The following is an 18986-nucleotide window of genomic DNA, read 5'->3' as shown; positions in this document are numbered from 1 at the left end:
GAATTATTTCTGTGCAATTAGGTGATGGGGATCTTCTTTTACTGGACTTCTGGAGCACGTCCTGACAGCCTTTGTCATGCAGAGCTTTCCCATTTGTTCCCAAGAGGAGTGATGGTCACGATGTGGAATGAGTCCTGTGAGTAGTGGCTTCACCAGTAAGCTTGGATTTAGTGAATCCCCATGGACAAACATATGCAGCAGGTGCTCCAGCCAAGAACTTTGATGTGCTGAAGCTCTGGACTGAATTTGGAGGGGTTTCCTCCTCCTCCTCCTCCTCCTCCTTTTCCTCTTCCCTGTTCTTCCTCGTTCTCCTCTCCTCCTCCTCTGGTTCTTCGTCATCGTTGTCCTTCTCCTTCTCCTTGTCCTCTTCATCTTGTGCTTCCTCCTCCTCCTCCCATTCCTCCTCCTCCTGTTCTTTTGCCTCCTTTTCTTCCTATTCCTCCTCCTGTTCTCGTTTCTCCTCGTCCCTCTCCTCCTCTATTCCTTTCTCCTCCTTTATTTCTTCCTCATCATCCTTTTTTTATTCTCCTCCTCCTTATCGTGCTCTTCCTCCTCTTCTCCACCTTCTCTTCTTTCCTCTCTTCCATCTCCTGCTCTTCTTCCTCCTCCTCTTTCTCCTCCTCATGTTCATTCTCTTCCTCCATTTCTTCCTCCTCTACCTTCTGTTCTTTGTCCTCCTCCTCTTGTGTTCCCTTCTTTTCCTTTTTATGTTCCTCCTCCTACTCCTCCTCTTCCTGCTCTTGTTTTCCTCTTCTTCTTCTTGTTTCTCATGTTCTTTATCCTGTTCTTCCTACAGTTCTTCCTCCTCCTCTTCTTTTTCTTTCTCCTCCTTTTTGTCTTCATCCAGCTCTTCCTCCAACTCTTCTTCCTCTTCCTCGTTCTCCTTCTCTTTCTCCCCTTCTCCTCATACACCTCTGCATTTTTATCCTCTGCGTGTTCACCCTCCTCCTGTTCTTGTTCTTCATCGTCCTTCTCCTTATACCCCTCCTTCTCCTCCTCTTTCTCCAACTCCTCTTCCTCCTATTTCCTTCTGTTTTTCTTCCTTTGCTTCCTGTTATTGTTATCCTGTTTACCCTCCTGTTCTTGACCCTCCTCCTCCTGTTCCTTTTGTTCTTTTCCACCTTCTCCTCTTCTTCTACTTCCTCCTATTATTTCTCCTTCTCTTTCCTCCTCTTCCTCCTCCTATTCTTCACCCTCCTCCTCCTCTTCATCTTCTCCTGCCTCATATTCCTCATTTTCTTTCTCCCCCTCATCATCCTTTTCTTCCTCCTCTTCTTCCTTCTTCTCCCACTCTTCTTAAGAATTTTCTTCCTCTTATTCCTCCTCCTCCTCTTCTTCTTTCTCTTCCACCTCATCCTCCTGTCTCCCCTCCTCCTTCTTCTTCCTCCTCTTGCTCATTTCTAATCTTTCTCCTCCTCATCCTGTTCCTTTTCCTCCTCATCCTATGTTTTCCTCCTCCTTCACCTTTTTGTCCTTCTCCTTTTCCTCATCCATTTCCTTTTGTTTCTCCTCATGCTTTTCTTGCACTTTCTCCTTGACAATTGCATCAGATTCAACAAGGCCAAGTGCCGGGTTCTGCACTTGGGTCACAACAGCCCCATGCAATGCTACAGGCTTGGGGAAGAGTGGCTGGAAAGGTGCCTGGCAGAAAAGGACCTGGGGGTGTTGGTCGACAGCCGGCTGAACATGAGCCAGCAGTGTGTCCAGGTGGCCAAGAAGGCCAACAGCATCCTGGCTTGTATCAGGAATAGTGTGGCCAGCAGGAGCAGGGAGGTGATTGTGCCCCTGTACTCGGCGCTGGTGAGGCCGCACCTGGAATCCTGTGCCCAGTTTGGGCCCCTCCCTAGAAGAAAGACACTGAGGTGCTGGAGTGTGCCCAAAGAAGGGCAACAAAGCTGGGGAAGGGCCTAGAGAACAAGACTTAACGAGGAGCAGCTGAGGGAACTGGGGTTGTTTAGTGTGGAGAAAAGGAGGCTGAGGGGAGACCTGGTTGCTCTCTACAACTCCCCAAAAGGAGGTTGTAATGAGGTGGGTCTCTCTTCCCAAGTAACAAGTGATAGGAGAAGAGGAAATGGCCTCAAGTTGCGCCAGGGGAGGTTTAGATTGGCTATTAAGAAAGATTTCTTCACCGAAAGGGTTATCAAGCATTGGAAGACGCTGCCCAGGGAAGTGGCTGAGTCACCATCCCTGGAGGTATTTAAAAGGAATGTAGAGGAGGCACTTAGGGACCTGGTTTTGTGGTGGACTTGGTAGTTTTAGGTTAACAGTTGGAGTCAATGATCTTAAAGATCTTTGCCCACCTAAATGATTCTGATTCCATGACTCTATGCAAAACAAAGCTTACAGAGGGTGGAAACAAGGACAGGTATCCTGGGAGAAACGTGGAAAGATTATCTGAGCGTCTAGGGACCAAGCCAGGAAAGCCAAAGCTCAGACAGAACTTAATCTGGGCAGGGATGTCAAAGATAGGCAGAAGAGCTTCTTAAGTATGCAGGGGACAAAAAGCAGCCGAGGGAAATTGTGGGTCCCTTGCTCAGCAAGACAGGGGACCTGGTTCCACAGACGTGCAAAAAGCGGAGGTACTGAATGCCTTCTCTGGCTCAGCCTTTACTAGCAAGAGCAGCCTTCAGGAGTGCCAGGTCCCAGAGAGCGGGTGGAAAGGTGGGAGCAAGGAAGAGGGACCCTTGGTGGAAGAGGATCAGGTCAGGGAATACTTGTGGAACAACGTAACGATGATGTATATGTCTACAGTGGTGTTATCTACAGATACAGAGTGGCAAAGGGTTCTCGTACAAAGGCATCCATGTCGAACATATATGAGTATTGTTTCAGGGGTATTATCAGGATGTATTTCAAAATGACAAACACTTTGTTCAGTGTCAAGAGACATGTCTTGGGCCTTCATGGTGTTACTTTCACAAATAAATCCCTGTTGTTCCATCCAACACATGTATCAACATCAATAGTTTGCCATTTATTCCCATTTTGTTGGGCCCATACTCTATGTTTTAATGGATGGAGTCCAGTTCCATTCTGGTTTAACCCCAGCGCAATGATTGGGTAGCTATATGGTGTGTACTGAAGCATTGCGCATTGTTAATACAAAAGCTGTGGCTTTACTGTCAGTAGGGTTATAGGTAAAATTGATTAGACACCACCAGGATTGGAAGTCTCTTTCGAATTGAGTTGCATTATCCCAGATAACCTTTCAAATTTCAGTGGGCACGGTACCCTCATCGCCTTCTCTTATAATTGTTGTTACAGCCGATTGTATCCACCATTTGTGCTGCTGGAACAACTGCCCTTCATTCTCCTACTTGTGCACTGCCTTCACCTTCTTCTATTGCTTGTTTGCCAGTGGTAATTTCTAATGCAGCAGCCTTATCTTGCCGTTTCCCATTTACTCTTTTTGCTGAGGCATCAGTAAACCAAACGTTTTCTGTTGGTGTTCCCTTTCCTAAGAGTGAGTAAAGTGGGCGAGCAATGATGGAAAATCCAGGTACGTGTTTTCTCCAGTATCCTAAAGTACCCGTAAGCTGTTGTAATTCTTTCCCAGATTGGGGCATCTGTGACTGTTCTATGATATTTAGGGTGTCTGGTGGGATTGTCACACTACCTGCAATCCACCAAGAACCCCAAAACTTGACCTCTCTGCTTGGTTTCTGACACTTCTCAGGTGGGATTGCAACTTCTGCTTTATGTAGCGCTTGCCCTGCTGCTGCTGCTGCTTCCCCTACCTCCTCAGGGGAATGTCCTCCGATCAGAATATCGTCTATATATTGGTATAGTTTCACGTTGTGGGGAAGTGTGACTGTTTGCAACAGTTCAGCAAGCGCAGCATGAGCAAGTGTAGGTGAGTGTTTGTATCCCTGTGGGAGTCTGTTAAAGGTATATTGTATAGCTTCCCAGGTAAAAGCAAATCTGTCTTTCTCCTCCTCCTGCAAGGGGCCCATAAAGAACATCCCTTTCACATCTAGCACTGCCATGCATGGGTGTGCAGCTGCCTCTAGTGTGGCTGTAAAGGTTGCAATATTGGGGACTGCAGCCGTTAGCGGAGCTGTGTTGGCATTTGGACGCCTGTAATCAATTGTCAGACGCCATCTCCCATCCAGCTTTCGGACTGGCCAGACCGGTGAATTGTGTGGGGAGTGGGTTCTGGAGATAATTTGTTGTTTTTCTAAATCAGGTATGCCTTTAGAAATTCCATTTTGTGCTGCAGCAGAAATTGGCTATTGTGGTACGTTAGTAACTACTGAATTAGGGAGTGCAGGGGCTGCACGGAGTAAACGCACTGTAGGCTCCTGTTCTTTATCAGGTTAGGATTAATATTTGAACCAAAGGACCACATCCCACCGTCTGGGAGGTGCCACGTTTGGCCATTCAAAACATCAAAGCCCAAAATACTTCCATTATGCTTTTTTACTGCAAATGGGTAGACAGCATGCGTTTTTCTCCCGGGAGCCATAAATGAACCTTTGCAGTCTGACAAACAGCACTTGCTCCGTTCACTCCAGTAATTTTAACTCTTTGCCATCTGGGTCATATACTCAGCTTCTCAGTATCTTATTGTGTCAATATTGAAATTTGTGCACCAGTGTCTATTAGGAATTTGATTAATTGTTTTTGAGGGCGAACTGGTATTAAAATACATAGGCCATTATTATCTATCCATTGATAGGAGACCTTTTGCCAGATGGAGAGACCCAATTGTCATCCAGGCACTACTTGTTTTTTGATCTTGGATTTTGGGGAAGGAAAGGGTCATCACCCCCTCTCGGAGCTGGTGATGGTATCTGGGTGTTGGAAATGTTTTCTCTCCGATGGTGTCTTTGAACTGCATGAATTAGATCTTGGGTAATGCTGGCAGGTTGTTTCTGAATTACAGCTCTCGGAATGCCTAATGTCAGTGCTTGATTCTATAGTTCTCTCCACCTCTGACCCCTAGGTTGACGATTAATGGATTTTGGTTCCTGGGAACACTTTTGGGGTGTTTGTTTAATTTGTCTGATGTTACCACTAGGATTTTCGGTTTCAAAAGATGGGTCGGATTTCTCACCCATGATTGATGATGTCATGCATCAGTGTTGCCCATGTGGGGAGATCTCTGCACACTAGGGCCCCTTCCTGTTTGTTGGCACCCTCCCTTATGTCTAACAGGGCATTGAAGTCTGTGTTCCCCCTTATTTTCTCTCCTTTTGCAATGAGGTAGGGTTTGAGCATAGCAGGGGCTCCATTAATTAAGGGCTTTAGCATCTCATGATCCACGATTGCTGATGTGGGAACGTCAAGAGGGCTGCGATCATGCATGACCTGAATACAGGCAGCTTTTGTAACAGCTGTGGAAAGTTCATTTAGGGATTTGATAGGCATTACTAGAGGTTCTCCTCTCTCCCCTATATCAATTCCATTGGCCCAGTATGCCACTCTACTGGTTATCGAGTGGGGATCATCTGGAAGCACGAGGCCAGCATTTAAAAAGACACCAGGGCCCCAGAATCCATTGGTTTCCTCGCCGTTTAGTAAAATTCTGTCTCCGCCTGTTAAACACACTCTCCAGAAATACTCAGTCTCAGTTTTGCCTGGCTTACAGCCATAGCATTCTTGTAGGTCAGCCATTTGGATTGGATCACATGGGGTTATTTTTTGGTACGATTTCCTGCTCCACCCCGAGGCCCAGTATTTTTTCTTTTTTTTATAATGGGCCTAGCGACATATGTAGGGGCATTTGGAGGAGATAAAGAATCATCTTTCCCTGTTTCATTATCATCAGGGTCAGCCCAGATGTTTCTGGGGATACATTCTTCAGGGGATACAATTAATTTCCTAATTTGTACAATGTCAAGGGAATTGGGAGCTTCCATGAATATTATCTCAACATATGGCCCATTATAATCGTACATGAAAACCAGCCCCATTTGATCCAATCCAAGATGAAGATGGCAAAGATACTCAAAAGTGTTATAACCTTTGACAGTGGAAACATGTCATTTACACTTTATATGAACAGTCTACTGTTCTTTTCAAAAACTTACAAAGGACATTTTGCTATCTCCATATCAGAACATAGTGATTTGAAGTTAAAGCTCCCCACTAAGATGTGGGAAAGAAAAGACCCATGTGCCCTGGAAAGAAGAGTAATTACACAGACTCAGTAGTCTAGCTCTTGTAGTTTTCAGTTCTACTGAAAGAGCAGGTATGTGGGTTTTTTCACTTGTGCTTGGCAATGATTAAAAAAAAAGACAAACCCTTGAAACTTCCTCTGAAATTAGAGGTGGGTGAGACACATCACATTTTCTGACTCTTCCACTATCCTTCTTTCTTTTGAAGTTGTTTGTATCAGTATCATACATTCTTTGCTTTCACTAGAGCCAAGACAACGTCAGATTTTTTTTTCCCCCAGGCCTACCATCTCCTGTCAGGCAGAGATATCCATGCAGAAGTGCTCAGTTACAGAGGCCTTGCTGCAAGAGGACTAAGAGGTGGGTGCGTGGTTCATGATGGTTCTTATCCGTGCTTTGGAGGGTTTTCAGATTGGTGGTAATTACCGAATCCTAGCATGATAATGACTGCAGTAGTCTGAGGGTAGGAGGGAAACAAAGGTTTGGGGGGAGGAGAGGATACTTTTTAAAAGCCGCTAGATTTTTTACAACACAGTTTTTGTGTTGTAAACACCAGCCCTCAGGGGTGGGGGCTGTTTCTGCCTGGTGCCCTTGACCTGGCGCTCACAGCTGGGAACAGGCTTTCCAAAATCCTGCTAGAAAGTGCTACATAAGAAAAAGCTACAATGTGAAGATGGCTTGAAGACACGCACACAAGAACTTGACCGACCGTGACCTCTCCTACCCAGGCGGGTTTGCTGCTGCAAGAAATGAGACCAAACTGGCTGAAAGCAGCAAAGTTGCAAGAAAATCGTGTAAACTCAGCTAAGAAATATGCATTAAGCGCCCTTGCACAGAGGGTTCACGTGTACAAATACTCAAAAGTGAATGGTAACAGACAATATCGTGGCCAAAGCCAATAGGTTATGTAAATTGTAAAAATGAGTATATGAATAGTCTTAAGATTTCACACAAGGAATCAAGAAATGTAACACGGTGACCTCCTCATGCTCCCAGCTGAGAGCACCTTTACTGCTAACAATAGAAAGGGGTTTTAGCTAGCGCGTGCTTCTGCTGCCTTTTTTCCCAGTGCCTGTGCATGAACTAGAAGAAAAGAAAAAGGCAAGCAAATCCCTTTTGGTAACAAGAGCGGCAGATGTGGGACCTGTGGCTGAGCTGGGGAACAGGGAGCACCCCTGGAGCAGCCTTGGGGCTTGCTGCCAAGCTGGGAGAGCTGCCTGCAAATCAGCTCTCCCAGCAGGACGTTGCCCAGGAGTTACTTTGAGTCTTACTCTTGTCCTTCAGGAACGCTGTTCCACACCAAGCACACCCAGAGCTGAGCCTGTGCAAGGAGAAGCCTTCTCCAGGAGAAGCACAGCTGGGGCTGATGGTGACAGTTCCCAGCAGCTGTCCAGGTCAGAGAGATGCAGGTAAGATGCCCTGGAGGAGACAGCGACCGCTTGGCAGTTCTCTTGCAGGAACAGGGTTGAAGAGCAGGAGGGAGCCAGGGCAAAAGGGCCTCTGAGGTCAAAAAGTGCATCAAACAGCCAGAGCGCAAAGCAGAGGGAGAAGAGAAATAGGTGCAGGGGACATGGCTGGGACAGTGCTTTCAAGGTAACATCTGCCCCAGAAGCACAGTGACAGTGAAAGGCATTGGGAGGTCATGGAGTGAGTGAGAAAAGGGCCTGGCAGAGAAGAGCCCAGAGAGACAGGAGACAAGATAGAGATGGAGGGGAAGAAGAGGGCGTGTGGAAAGTGAGGATGCTCATCCTGTGCAGGTCCTTGGGAAGACACTGGTGGCAGAGCAGCTGCTGCGGAAGGAGCAGGAACCTGGCTTCTGCTGCAGGTACTTGTGATGTCACCTGCTGCCGAGAAACCGCTAGGGCAGGAGTTTTTAAATGACTTGTGCAGATGCTGGCGATATCACTTGTGACTGAGCAGCAGACAGCTAGGAAAAGATGCATCGCCCACTTAAGTGTCTGTGATGTCGCTCGTGGCCAGAACCAGCCTGTTGCTGTTTCAGGTGCTTGTGATGTTACTGGTGGCTGAGGAGCTGATAGGGCAGGAGTTTCTGTGTGATTCGTGAAGGTGGTTTTTGATGTCGTATGTGCCTGAGAAGATGATAGGGCAGGCACAGAGAACAGCTTTATGCAGGTGCAATATGCATAGCTAAATAAAGAGAACAAATTCCCTTGGTAATTCTGTGCTAAGGTGTCCTTGCCTCTCTCCTAGGCCAGCAAAGAACTGACTTTTACACAGGTCACCCGAGGATGACTGCTGCCAGGAAAGATCTTTCCTGTGCTTGGCGGCTCACCTGGACCCTGTTCCTGCTCACATCCCCATTCCCAACGCCTCTCTCGCTGGATTCGATTTCTAGAGGTCATGGTAGTCCCAAGCGGTGGCATTTGGAGATGAAAACCGATGCTGATGGAGAAGCACTTTCGCGCCTTTTGCAGTGAGTCATGGCAGGCTTGGGAGCTAGGTGGTTTATACTTTGTGCGAGGAGAAATGCCTACACATTTCTGCCTTGGTTATGCCTCAGAAACTGATTTCATATGTAGAACGCCTTGCGACAGGCTTGGAAAGAGGCCAGAAGGCGTATGAACTGCAGCTCTTGTGGGACACTGCAGAAGCATCTTCAGGGTGAAGCGTTGTCTTTTTTACTCAGACTCCACTGCCCAGGTTTGCCAGGAAACCAGCTTCTTCACCAAAACAAGGAGTAAAAAGAGTGGAAACCCATCGTCTTAACAAGATGACCCTGTTGGAGGGACCGTCAGTGGCAATGCTTGTAATGCCTTGGTTTCCTTGTGTCTCTTGCACCAGATGTCACACCTGGGAGAAGACAACGTGAATCACACGCAGGTGACCTGAGCCTCTAATCGAGCAGCACTGGAGATGCTTTGTTCCTGGGCATTTTTTTCCCTGAGATCTCTACATGCTAATTTAATATGCTCAGCAGGTGTAGAAAGCTTCCACCCTTCTGGATCACAAGGGTGCTTTCATAAAGGAAGTCTCGAGTTACACAATTTCAAAAACACCCTGAACCCCTCTGTTCTTTCTTGCATGGTCAAACACTCTACAGAAATCAGAAGCACCACTCAGGACTGGGTCTGGTTATGATGGCAATTTTATTGTTTTGATCGCCTGAAACACCTGGCAAGAGTGAGGCAACATTTGCTGGTGATGCTGCAAACATTGCTTACTTCTGCGTGCTCCTCTCCAGAGTTCTCTTTGGATTTCTCTTTCTTCTTGCATTTCTTGCATTTCTTTCGCGATTCCGGATCACCAGAATGCTCGCTTCTGACTTTTGCCGCTTACTTTCGGGCACACGTTCACCCCGCTCTGCACAGGACAGTTTCCTCTTTCTGCATCTTTGTTTTTCATTTGCCTGGCAAGAGCCTGCAGACTCTGGGTGAACTGGCACCGGTGGGAGCACACGCTGTTCAAGTGAGGATTTCCGTGGCTGCTGCTCACCTACCGAAGCAGAATGCGAGTCTGCTCTGTGGTCACTTGAGCCGTGCACAGCTTCCCCTCCTGAGCTTCTGCCATTCTCAGGGCTGCTGTTCTCCCCGTGGGAAGAGCTGCACAGGTTCCCAGTGCCGCGCACCAGCTGATGGCGAGTGTGCTTCTGTATTTCTGCGCGGCAAGCGTGCCTCCACCTGGGAGGCAGACAGTCTGGTTGGCTTCTGTTCAGCTTCTTCCCCTGCTTGGTGTCAGAGCGCGCTCTCTTCCCGCTGCAGTGCTGAGGGGGAGTCCCTGCAGAGTCCTGCATTTTTCTCTTCCCTTGGATCCTCTGCCTGTTTTGTCTGCGTTCGTGATTCCTCAGTGCTACGGTGCCTCCAGAAAATGGACTCTTCAGCACCTGACCCAGCTTTGCCACGGAAATGCTCTTTGTCTCCTGGCATTCAGTGCCTGCTCCAGGGGTCAAATCATGGTGCCTGGAGAAACAACGGTGATCTTAGCCTAGGGCTGTTGTTGCAGCCTCCTCGTGGCTTCAGTCTCATCCTATCATTTTCCGGCAGCACTTGATAAGGCACGCAGAAGACTGAACGAGAACTAGAAGCTGGAAATTAGATCATGGTCTTCCAGCCATGTCTGTCCCTTTCCAAGCACTAACTCATCTTTGTGCCCTCTCAGGCCTCCCTTTCACCTCTTGTCACAGCTAGTCAGTCTCAGAGAGCACACAGCCAGCAAGTTGCACAAGCACAACAGTTTAGTGCCAGACAAGGAGGGAGAAGAAAGGAGCAGAACAGAGAGAACTGAACGAGACAAACAGTCATTCTTTCCCAGGACAGAAAGCAAAACCCACTGGAGGAGAACAACAACAACAACAAGAGCAGTAACAGGAGCGGGAGTGTATTCTGAGCACCCCTTCACGCTTGTTATTACCTGGCATAGAAGAGTAAATATGCACGCTGGCGGAGAACCGTCTTGATGTCACAAAGACCTACAGAGTCATCATTCATCTTGTACCACCGTCCATTGCTGGCCTGCAAAGAAAGGCAACGCTCTCTTCAGATGAACTGCAGGGGTTTTAAAACAAAACCACAGACAGAACACCACTGCAGGACACAATACACCAACGCAAATCACAGAGCTGACTTTTACCTTCACGAAGCAGTAATAGTGTCCTGCCTGACAGCCAGAACCTTCGTGTACCAGGACGGCATACAAGGAATAGAGGAGCGGTTCTCCACCCGCCTGAGACATGTATGCGCCAAGGTCCAAATATTCTGGATACTTCACAACCTAAAGGGACACCAAGAAGACTCACAAATTATCCTGAGAGTCTTTAGGAAGCAGCCTGAGAAAACTTTGTCACCAACCACAGGCTAGAGGTATAGAAATAGATCTTCTGGGTTCATCAAAACCAGGTGTTGCCATTTCATCATTGAGGTGGCAGAAAACCATTCTCAGCCAAACCAGCTCTTCACGAGCGCAGTAGGTGCTTATCTTCACATTGGAACTTCCCTCTTACCACAAGGGAAAGAGCGAGGCATAGCTATTGCACTGATTTTCCTTAGATGGCTGCACTCAATAGCTGTCGTGCAAACACGAACAACTTCCAAAAAAGGATTGTCCCTCAGGAAAGGTCTCCTTCCAAGCAGACAAAGTTGCAGTGCACTTGTAAACATACCTTGCTAATCTTTCTGCCAGAGAAAGCATCAAATCTCTTCAGGCACACTGTCAGGACATTGGAGGAACGATGTATTGTAAGGCTCTTGGACGCAGTGGCCAGCTGTTCACACCTTGAAACAAGCACAGACCCAACTGTTGCAGCCTGTCTTCTCCCCACTCCGCCCCCCATCCATGGATGGTTGAGTTAAGGCTTGTTTTGCTCAACTATCGTATGCACGTGTTTGCATTCCACACCCCTTCAGTCCGCACGCTCTCAGTGAAGGTAGCTTTGGTCTAGGCTGGCTCCCTTTGGAGAGCAGCAGCCCGCAGTCTACAAGACAAGAACTAGGCTTGACAGCATTCAGAGAGCCAGTGGGGGCTGCTACTGCTCCGAGGACTGAGGTCTCCTGGACAGAGACGCAAGCATCCAAAAAGCCTTGGAAATGAAACTGTTGATTGCTTTCTTGAAGACGCTGCTGTTGCCAAATGCCTGTCCAGAGCTCCTCCTTGCTTCAGCTCACCACTGCCCACGGGACGTGTCTTTGTCCTTCTGGGCATAGGGGTAGTTCAGTGGGCAGCTTCATAGCTAGGGAGGTTGACCACTTCCAGGGCAGACAATGCCAGGAATCAAATTCTCATCAGAGCTTTCCAAATATTCAGGCAGAAGGGAAAGAAATTACCTGTCTTAGAAACAAATGCATTATTTTCCAAGTTCCAGGTTGTTCAGGTGGATTAGTTGTATGGGGAAGAAAAAGAAAAGAAAAAAACCCCAGCTGCCTCATGACTGGGTTTCTCAATTAAGTCAAAACAGAACTAGTGCTTCGAGACATGCTATCCCGTAACCCAGTATCTGCTGGGAAGATGTCATTAGTAATAATCTTACTTGCTGCATTTGTAGCCATTTTCACCATCCAGCTGCTCAGGTTTGACAAAGTCTTCCAGAGCTCCAGTGACAGAGGAGGCTGCCTGGATGAGAAAGAAAGGAGAGCACTAAGCTCCTGGAAATTCAAAATCCCAAGACATAGCTACCCGTGTAGTACCAGCGTTGTCCCAAGAAGCAGCTACCCCTGGGTGGTACCAGAGTTGTCCATGGTACAGGTCAAAAATAACACAAGCAATCGACCCCATCCATCCAGCAATCTGACACGTATTGAGGGAGTGCGAAGCAGGGTGGTATGACAGTGTCATCATGGCTGTAGGTACCATCCTTACTCTTTGCTCAGCTGACACCCAGCACCCAGCACAGGGAGACCATTTACAGGGCTTCCCCAGAAGGAGCACACAAGTCCAGTTCCCTCCCCATCCACCACCAAGCTCTTGTGAGGTCACAGCCCACAGGTTGAAGTCAGCAGAGTTCACTGGAGATAAACTAGCCTCCTGCAGGGACCTGGAAACATTTTGCACCACAATTTCCAAACTTCTTTACCTTGATATCCAAAGGAATATCAAGGAATGCCTCGTAGGTGTCGGAAACGGCTTTGCAACTCAAGCACGTTACTGGAAGGCAAAGAGAAATGCTTATCAGGCTGGGAAGGAGACTGACTCTGCCCATTTCACCGACCAACACATACCACTTTAGACACACGGGACATACTGCGGCGTACTAGAAGCTGTTTACCACAAACAGAGAGAGAGCCACAGAACATTCTAAGAACAGTAATATTTTTAAAAAGTACCTCTTGATCTCAGAAAGCCCCCAAATATTTGCTGGACGATGGTAGTTCCTTGAGAAGAGCTGTCCAAGCTGGAAACAAATGGTAAGGCAGAGAGTTATCTCTTCCAAGAGTTTTCTTGGTCGGAAAACCCTGGGCGCAGGGTTTCCTTGGTGGGAGTACATCAAGGAGTCCAAAGGGCTCAGGAACATTGAAAAGGTAATTTGCTTGTGCTTACTGGTTGCTTCCACTCAGGCAAGCTCTCTGCATGGCATCAACAGTATAGCATAAAAACTCGTGGGCATCTTCCTGCACGCCAAGCTCAAAGTGTTCTCCTATTCCTAAGAAAGAAGAAGTTACTAGTTCTGTCCTACAAGAAGGGAAGGAACCATGTCAAAGCACCTGAAATGACTTACGTGTGAGGACACTGGCGACAGCCCTCGGCTGGATGGCACTGGCTGAGGAATGCAGGACCTTGTGAACATGCGCTTCCATTACGCACATCATGCAGAAGCCTTGCTGACAACCTGAAGAGGGTGGGCCGGAGGGAGGGAAGCAAGCTTCTCAGGTTAGCAAAATAGCCATAGCACTGGGAAACCTAATGACGTTATAAGGACAGTCTCCACTCCTCCCAAAGTGCCAATGTCCCAACAAGCCCAGGACATTTTAGCGCATAGAAAGCTTTCTTCAGAGGGGTGCTTAACGGACAGAAGTTTTCTGTGCAATAAGCACAGAGGGTTTAACTTGCAGGACTAGGGTCCGAGACCCGGGGCTAGAAAGTGGTGCCTTTCTGAAGGTGAACACACCTAGATAGGACAAGAGGCTTCTAGGGTTGAGTGTCCAAAGAACACCAAGTTGGGGGGCTGACAAAGAAGGGCTGCTTTTCTCCTAAATGAAATTCCAGATTGTGAGAATCCTTGGGAAGTGCCCAACAGATTTACAAGGAGCTGTTCCTAAAAGTCCTCACATGACTGGCTGTGCTCACGAGAGAGCAGGTAGTTGGTGAGAGGGGGCGTGTACGTCAGGCACTGCAGGACGGAGTTGAGGAAGCACGTATTGCCCAGGTTGTAGAGTCCTGCTCCAGCTCTCTGTCGTTGCGGCCAGGCCATGCAAATCTTCTCCAGGGGAAAGAGGACCCTTTGTGTGGGAGCCGTTCCCTCGGCAAGGACTGCAGGGAAATGGTATTTGAAAAGAGATGAGTTGATGCTGTTGCACAATAGCATATTTAAAAAGTCGAGTTTGTACAGAAGCTCCCAGGAAAAGCAGCTCTAACCTCCAACACAGAAACATTGGGGGAAGCCTAACACTGCCACTGACAATTACTGGTCAAGAAACCGTTTTGGAAAATAGTCTGTTCCTCTGCTTACTGAAAGTCCAACAAACCCCCGCTCTGCTTTCTGTGCCTCGGGCTATCTTCCTTTCCCTCTAGAGCCTTGCATTGGATTATCAGGTCAAGTCTTCCCTTTTCCTGATTGTAAGTTGATGAAAACAAGCAAGTACCTAGCAGAGAAGGTAACCCTACTGATGTCAGATCTTTCTACGAGCAATGTCATCTTTCCAAGTCTTGTACGTAGTGGCAGAGGAGTGATAAAATGCATTTTCCTGTGTCTGATCGAAAACACCTGGGTAAGTCTGGCTGCTACCAGGAAACGCCCCAGAATTCATGCTAGGTTGTCAGCCCATCAACACCGAGGGAAGGAGCACCAGCCACATCCGTTGCCTTTGGGGATTCACAAAGTCCAAGGCTGCTGGTGAAGCCGTTACTCACAGGAGTCATTCCCCATTGCAGCCATCGGTCCTCTCAGGAACAGAGGGGAAAGCTTGGGATGACAAAGGATGTCAGGACGTGCTCCAGAAAGAGAAGGTCGATGCCAGTCCTGTCACCTGATTGCAAAGAAATAATTTTAGCTCAACAAAATGATTAGAAAACCACCAGACTAAACCCACGGAAGAGCATCTGCCATCAGCAGTGTTTCAGTGGTACTTGTAAGTGCTGCAGAGCTGCAGGCTGATGGCCCTCCTGTCCCTGTCACCGGACTCCAACTGACAGCAATTACCCAGGCCCTCTGGAAAGACTGCATTGCGTGTCACCTTCTCTGAAGAGGACCTGCTGCTTACCCATTGCTAGCGTTAGCACCAGAGCTGTCTGGCTCTCCAGCCCACGCTTGCCCACCCTGTATGCAGGAGTGACCGGCTTTCGGCCGCTACTTTAACGGCTGTCTTTGCCGTGCTCCTTTTCCATCTCCCTTCCTACCGCATCAGTCAGGGTGGGCTTCTTGTCTTTCTAGGCTGAGCCCAATGCCTCCGACTACACTGCCACCCCCCTACTTACCTATCCTAGCATACGGTAAAGGAATAAGAATTAGCAAATACGATCTCTACCCATAGCCCTGGCCAGCCTAGAAAGGTGTAATAGCTCAGCCTAGAGCTCAGAAGGTATAGACCAGCCTATACGTTTATCCCGTATCTACCTCCTCTATGATCTGTCCTGAAAGGCAAATCATAATTACCTTTGAAAGAGGATGGAGGTTGAGGAGAAGTGGGCAGGAAACAAGAAATGGTTGGAAAAAAGTAGGCACGCAAGTAGCGAAGGAATGAGCCAAGTTATCCCGAAGGCCAGCTCAGCCCAACTAGCTTTCGCTGGCCAGCTGCTCAGGATGCCAAGCCCTGGCCAGGTGAGGTCACAAGCGCCAGGCGGGTGCCGCATCACCGACCCTTTGTGACATGGGGCTGCACCAGGGCGTCTGCCACGGCCCGGGCGCCTCCCGCAGCCGGCAGCCGCTGGCCTTCCCCATGCGCTGCTGGCGAAGGGCTGTTCGTCCATCGGCAGAGCTCCCACCTCTTCCCCGAGCCGCACCAGCCGGATGAATGCAAACCTGGCCAGGGCTGTAAGGTTGTTTTGGCCAGCTTTGGCCGGCTTTGGAACAGCTTTGGCCGGCATGTTCCGGTTGCTGAGGGTTTCTTTTCCACTCTTCCTAGGTACAGGACTTTGTCCATGGGACTCGTGTAGCAAAGCACCTGGGCTCTTACAGGTTCCTTTGCAATGAATTGTATCTGCCCCCCAAGATGCAGCCACAGGCTGACTCTGAAGTAGCGCTACCGAAGAAACCCCTTCAGCAGCTGCCCTGGGTTGACTTTGGCTTGCTCCAGGCCCCCAGCCGGCTGCTCTCTCACCCTGCAGCTCTGAAAAATATTCGTGGACAGCTCTTTAGCATCAGGTTTAACTCCTTGACTCGCTGGGAGGGCAGTGAGCATTGCTCCTGTCCCAACACGGCAGCTGGTTGTTATTCCTGCCCCACTTGACCTGGCTGCTTTGGCCCTCGCCCCACTGGCGTCATCTGGTTTTCGCCAGCCCTGCTTGGGGCAGTTAGCTGTGCTCCTGCTCAGCTCAGGGCAGTTAGCTTTGCCCTTGCTCCACTCAGGGAGGCTTTTCTCTTTCTATATTTTGCTTGAGGCATCCCGTTTGCCTACAGCCTTGCTCGCAGGGCTTGCTTTCATCAGGTCCCTCTCAGGACGGCTGGGTTTTTCCCCTCTTTTGCTTGTGGAGGCTCATTTTGCCCCTTCCCCACACAGGGTGCCTGGATGTACTCTGGCCCTGCTCAGGTGGCCTTTTGTGCTCCTGCCCAAATTGGGGTGGCTAGTTTTGCCCCTGTCCTGTATGGGGCATTTGGTTTTGTCCCTGTCTGGCTCAGGGCATCTCTTTGTGCCCCTGGCCCCCCATGGGGCATGCCGTTCTACCCGTCCCTGCCCCACTTGGAGCAGTTATTTTTGCCCATGCCCAGCTGGGGTTTGCCCCAGCCTTTGCATGCCCCACAGTCCCTCCTGCCCCGGCACCTCTCATTTCTCCTGACTAGGTGTCTTGGTTTTGGCTGGGCCAGAGTTGGTTTTCTCCCTAGTAGCTGGTGTGGTGCTGTGGTTTGGATTTAGCATGAGAATAGTGTTGATAGCACACTGATGTTGTAGTTGTTGCTCAGGAGTGTTTGTGGTAGTCAAGGACTTTTCCGCTTCCCATGCTCTGCCGGGTGCAGAAGAAGCTGTGAGGGGGCAGAGCCAGGAGAGCTGACCCAAACTGGCCAGAGGGCTGTTCCATACCATAGGGCGTCATGCTCAGTATAGAAACTGGGGGGGGGTTGGCCGGGGAGCAGCGATTGCTGCTCAGGAACTGTCTGGATATCGGTCAGTGGGTTGTGAGCAATTGCATTGTGCCTCACTTGCTTCGTATATTATTATTACTTTTATTATTTATTTTATTTTCATTTTCTTACTATTTTATTATTTTATTACTTTGTTCAGGTAAGGACTTAGGGTTAGGGGTTAGGGTTAGGGTCATTAGTGTTAGGGGTTATTGTTAGGGTTAGAAGTTAGGTTTAGGATTACAGTTAGGGTTAGGTTTAGGGTTTTGGGTTAGGTTTAGGGTTTGGGGTTGGGGTCTTAGGGTTAGGGTTAGGACTTAGGGTTAGGGGTTAGGGTTAGGTTTAGGGTTTAGGGTTAGGGTTAGTATTAAGGTTTGGGCTTTAGGGTTAGGGTGTTAGGGTTAGGGTTAGGATTAGGGATTAGGGTTAGGGCTCGTGTTTAGTGTTAGGGTTAGGGGTTAGGGTTAGGGGGTTAGGGTTAGGCTTAGGGTCAGGGGTTAGGCTACTGTTAGTGGTTAGTGTTAGGGGTTTGGTTAGGTTTAGCATTAGGGTTTGGTTTGGGGATAGGGTTAGGGTTAGTGTTAGGGTTAGGGTTAGGGTTAGGATTAGTGTTTGGGTTAGGGTCAGTGTTAGTGTTAGCGGTTAGGGATAGGGTTATGGTTTGGGGTTAATGTTAGCATTGGGTCTTAGTGTTACGATTAGGGGTTAGGGGTTTCGTTAGGTGTAGAGTTAGGGTTAGGGTTTATTGTTAGGGTTAGAAGTTAGGGTTGGGATTACAGTTAGTGTTAGGTTTAGGGTTTGGGGTTAGGGTTATGGTTAGCATGAGGATTTGGGCATTATGGTGTTAGGGTTAGTGTGAGGGGGTTAGGGTTAGGATTAGGGTTAGTGTGAGGGTTAGGGTTAGGGTTAAGGTCAAGATTAGGGTTGGGGTTAGGGTTAGTGTTTAGTGTTAGGGTTAGGCGTCAGGGTTAGGGATAAGTTTAGGGTTAGATTTAGGGCTAGGGTTAGGGTTAGGGTTAGGGTTAAGGTCAAGATTAGGGTTGGGGTTAGGGTTTGTGTTTAGTGTTAGGGTTAGGTGTCAGGGTTAGGGATAAGTTTAGGGTTAGATTTAGGGCTAGGTTTAGGGTTAGGCACTAGGTTTAGGGCATTAGGCTTAGGGTTAGGGTTAGGGGTTAGGGTTTGGTTTAGGGATAGGGTTAGGGGTTAGGTTTGGGCTTAGGGTTAGGGGTTAGGGTTAGGGGTAAGGTGTTAGGGGTAGGGTTAAGGTTATGGGTTAGGGTTAGGTTAGTGTTAGGGTTAGAGGGTTAGGGCTAGGGGTCAAGTTTAGGGGTATGTTTTGGACTAGGTTTAGGGCTAGGTTTAGGTTTGGGAGTTAGGGTTTTAGGGTTATGTTTAGGGTTAGGGTTAAGATTAACGTTAGGGTTAGGGGGTTAGGGTTTTAGGCTTATGTTTAGAGTTAGGGTTAGGTTTAACATTAGGGTTAGGGGGTTAGGGTTTTAGGGTTACGGTTAGTGTTAGGGTTAAGAATTAGGTGTTAGGGATAGGGTAAGAATCCAGGTTAGGGTTAGGGTTAGGGTTACGTTTAGGGTTAGGGTTAAGAATTAGGTGTTAGGGATAGGGTAAGAATCCAGGTTAGGGTTAGGGTTAGGGTTACGTTTAGGGTTAGGGTTAAGAATTAGGTGTTAGGGATAGGGATAGGGTAAAGGATCCAGGTTAGTGTTAGGGGGTTAGGGTTTTAAGCTTAGTGGTAGGGTTAGGCTTAGGCTTAACGTTTAGAGTTAGGGTTACATGTTAGTTTTAGGTATTTAGGGTTAGGGGGTTGGAGGGGTAGGGTTATGATTAGGGTTAGGATTAGTGTTTGGCGTTGGGGTCAGGGTTAGTGTTAGCATTAGCGGGTTAGGGTTAGGGCTAGAGTTAGGGTTAGGGTTTTAGGTTTAGGGGGTTAGGGTTATAGTTAGTGGTTGGGCTTACTGTTTGGTTTAGTG

At 48.3% G+C, this 18986-nt stretch overlaps 1 protein-coding gene across 1 annotated transcript; it reads right to left on the bottom strand.

Moving 5' to 3' along the window:
- Positions 1 to 8842: 8842 nt before the first annotated feature.
- Positions 8843 to 15809, bottom strand: LOC142595841 (ubiquitin carboxyl-terminal hydrolase 42-like). The gene is made up of 11 exons (XM_075724686.1): positions 15708 to 15809; positions 13836 to 13956; positions 13297 to 13395; positions 13107 to 13200; positions 12893 to 12960; positions 12643 to 12713; positions 12100 to 12182; positions 11236 to 11347; positions 10707 to 10847; positions 10488 to 10588; positions 8843 to 8930 (listed from the first exon to the last, which is right to left on the bottom strand). Exons 1-11 carry the CDS (start codon positions 15807 to 15809, stop codon positions 8843 to 8845), a joined length of 1080 nt encoding a protein of 359 aa, XP_075580801.1.
- Positions 15810 to 18986: the final 3177 nt, after the last annotated feature.

Source organism: Pelecanus crispus, chromosome 23, assembly GCF_030463565.1.
Source record: "Pelecanus crispus isolate bPelCri1 chromosome 23, bPelCri1.pri, whole genome shotgun sequence".
Lineage (NCBI taxonomy): Eukaryota > Metazoa > Chordata > Aves > Pelecaniformes > Pelecanidae > Pelecanus > Pelecanus crispus.
The sequence above is the reverse complement of the archived record's forward strand: the minus strand, read 5'-3'. Positions and strand labels throughout refer to the sequence as shown.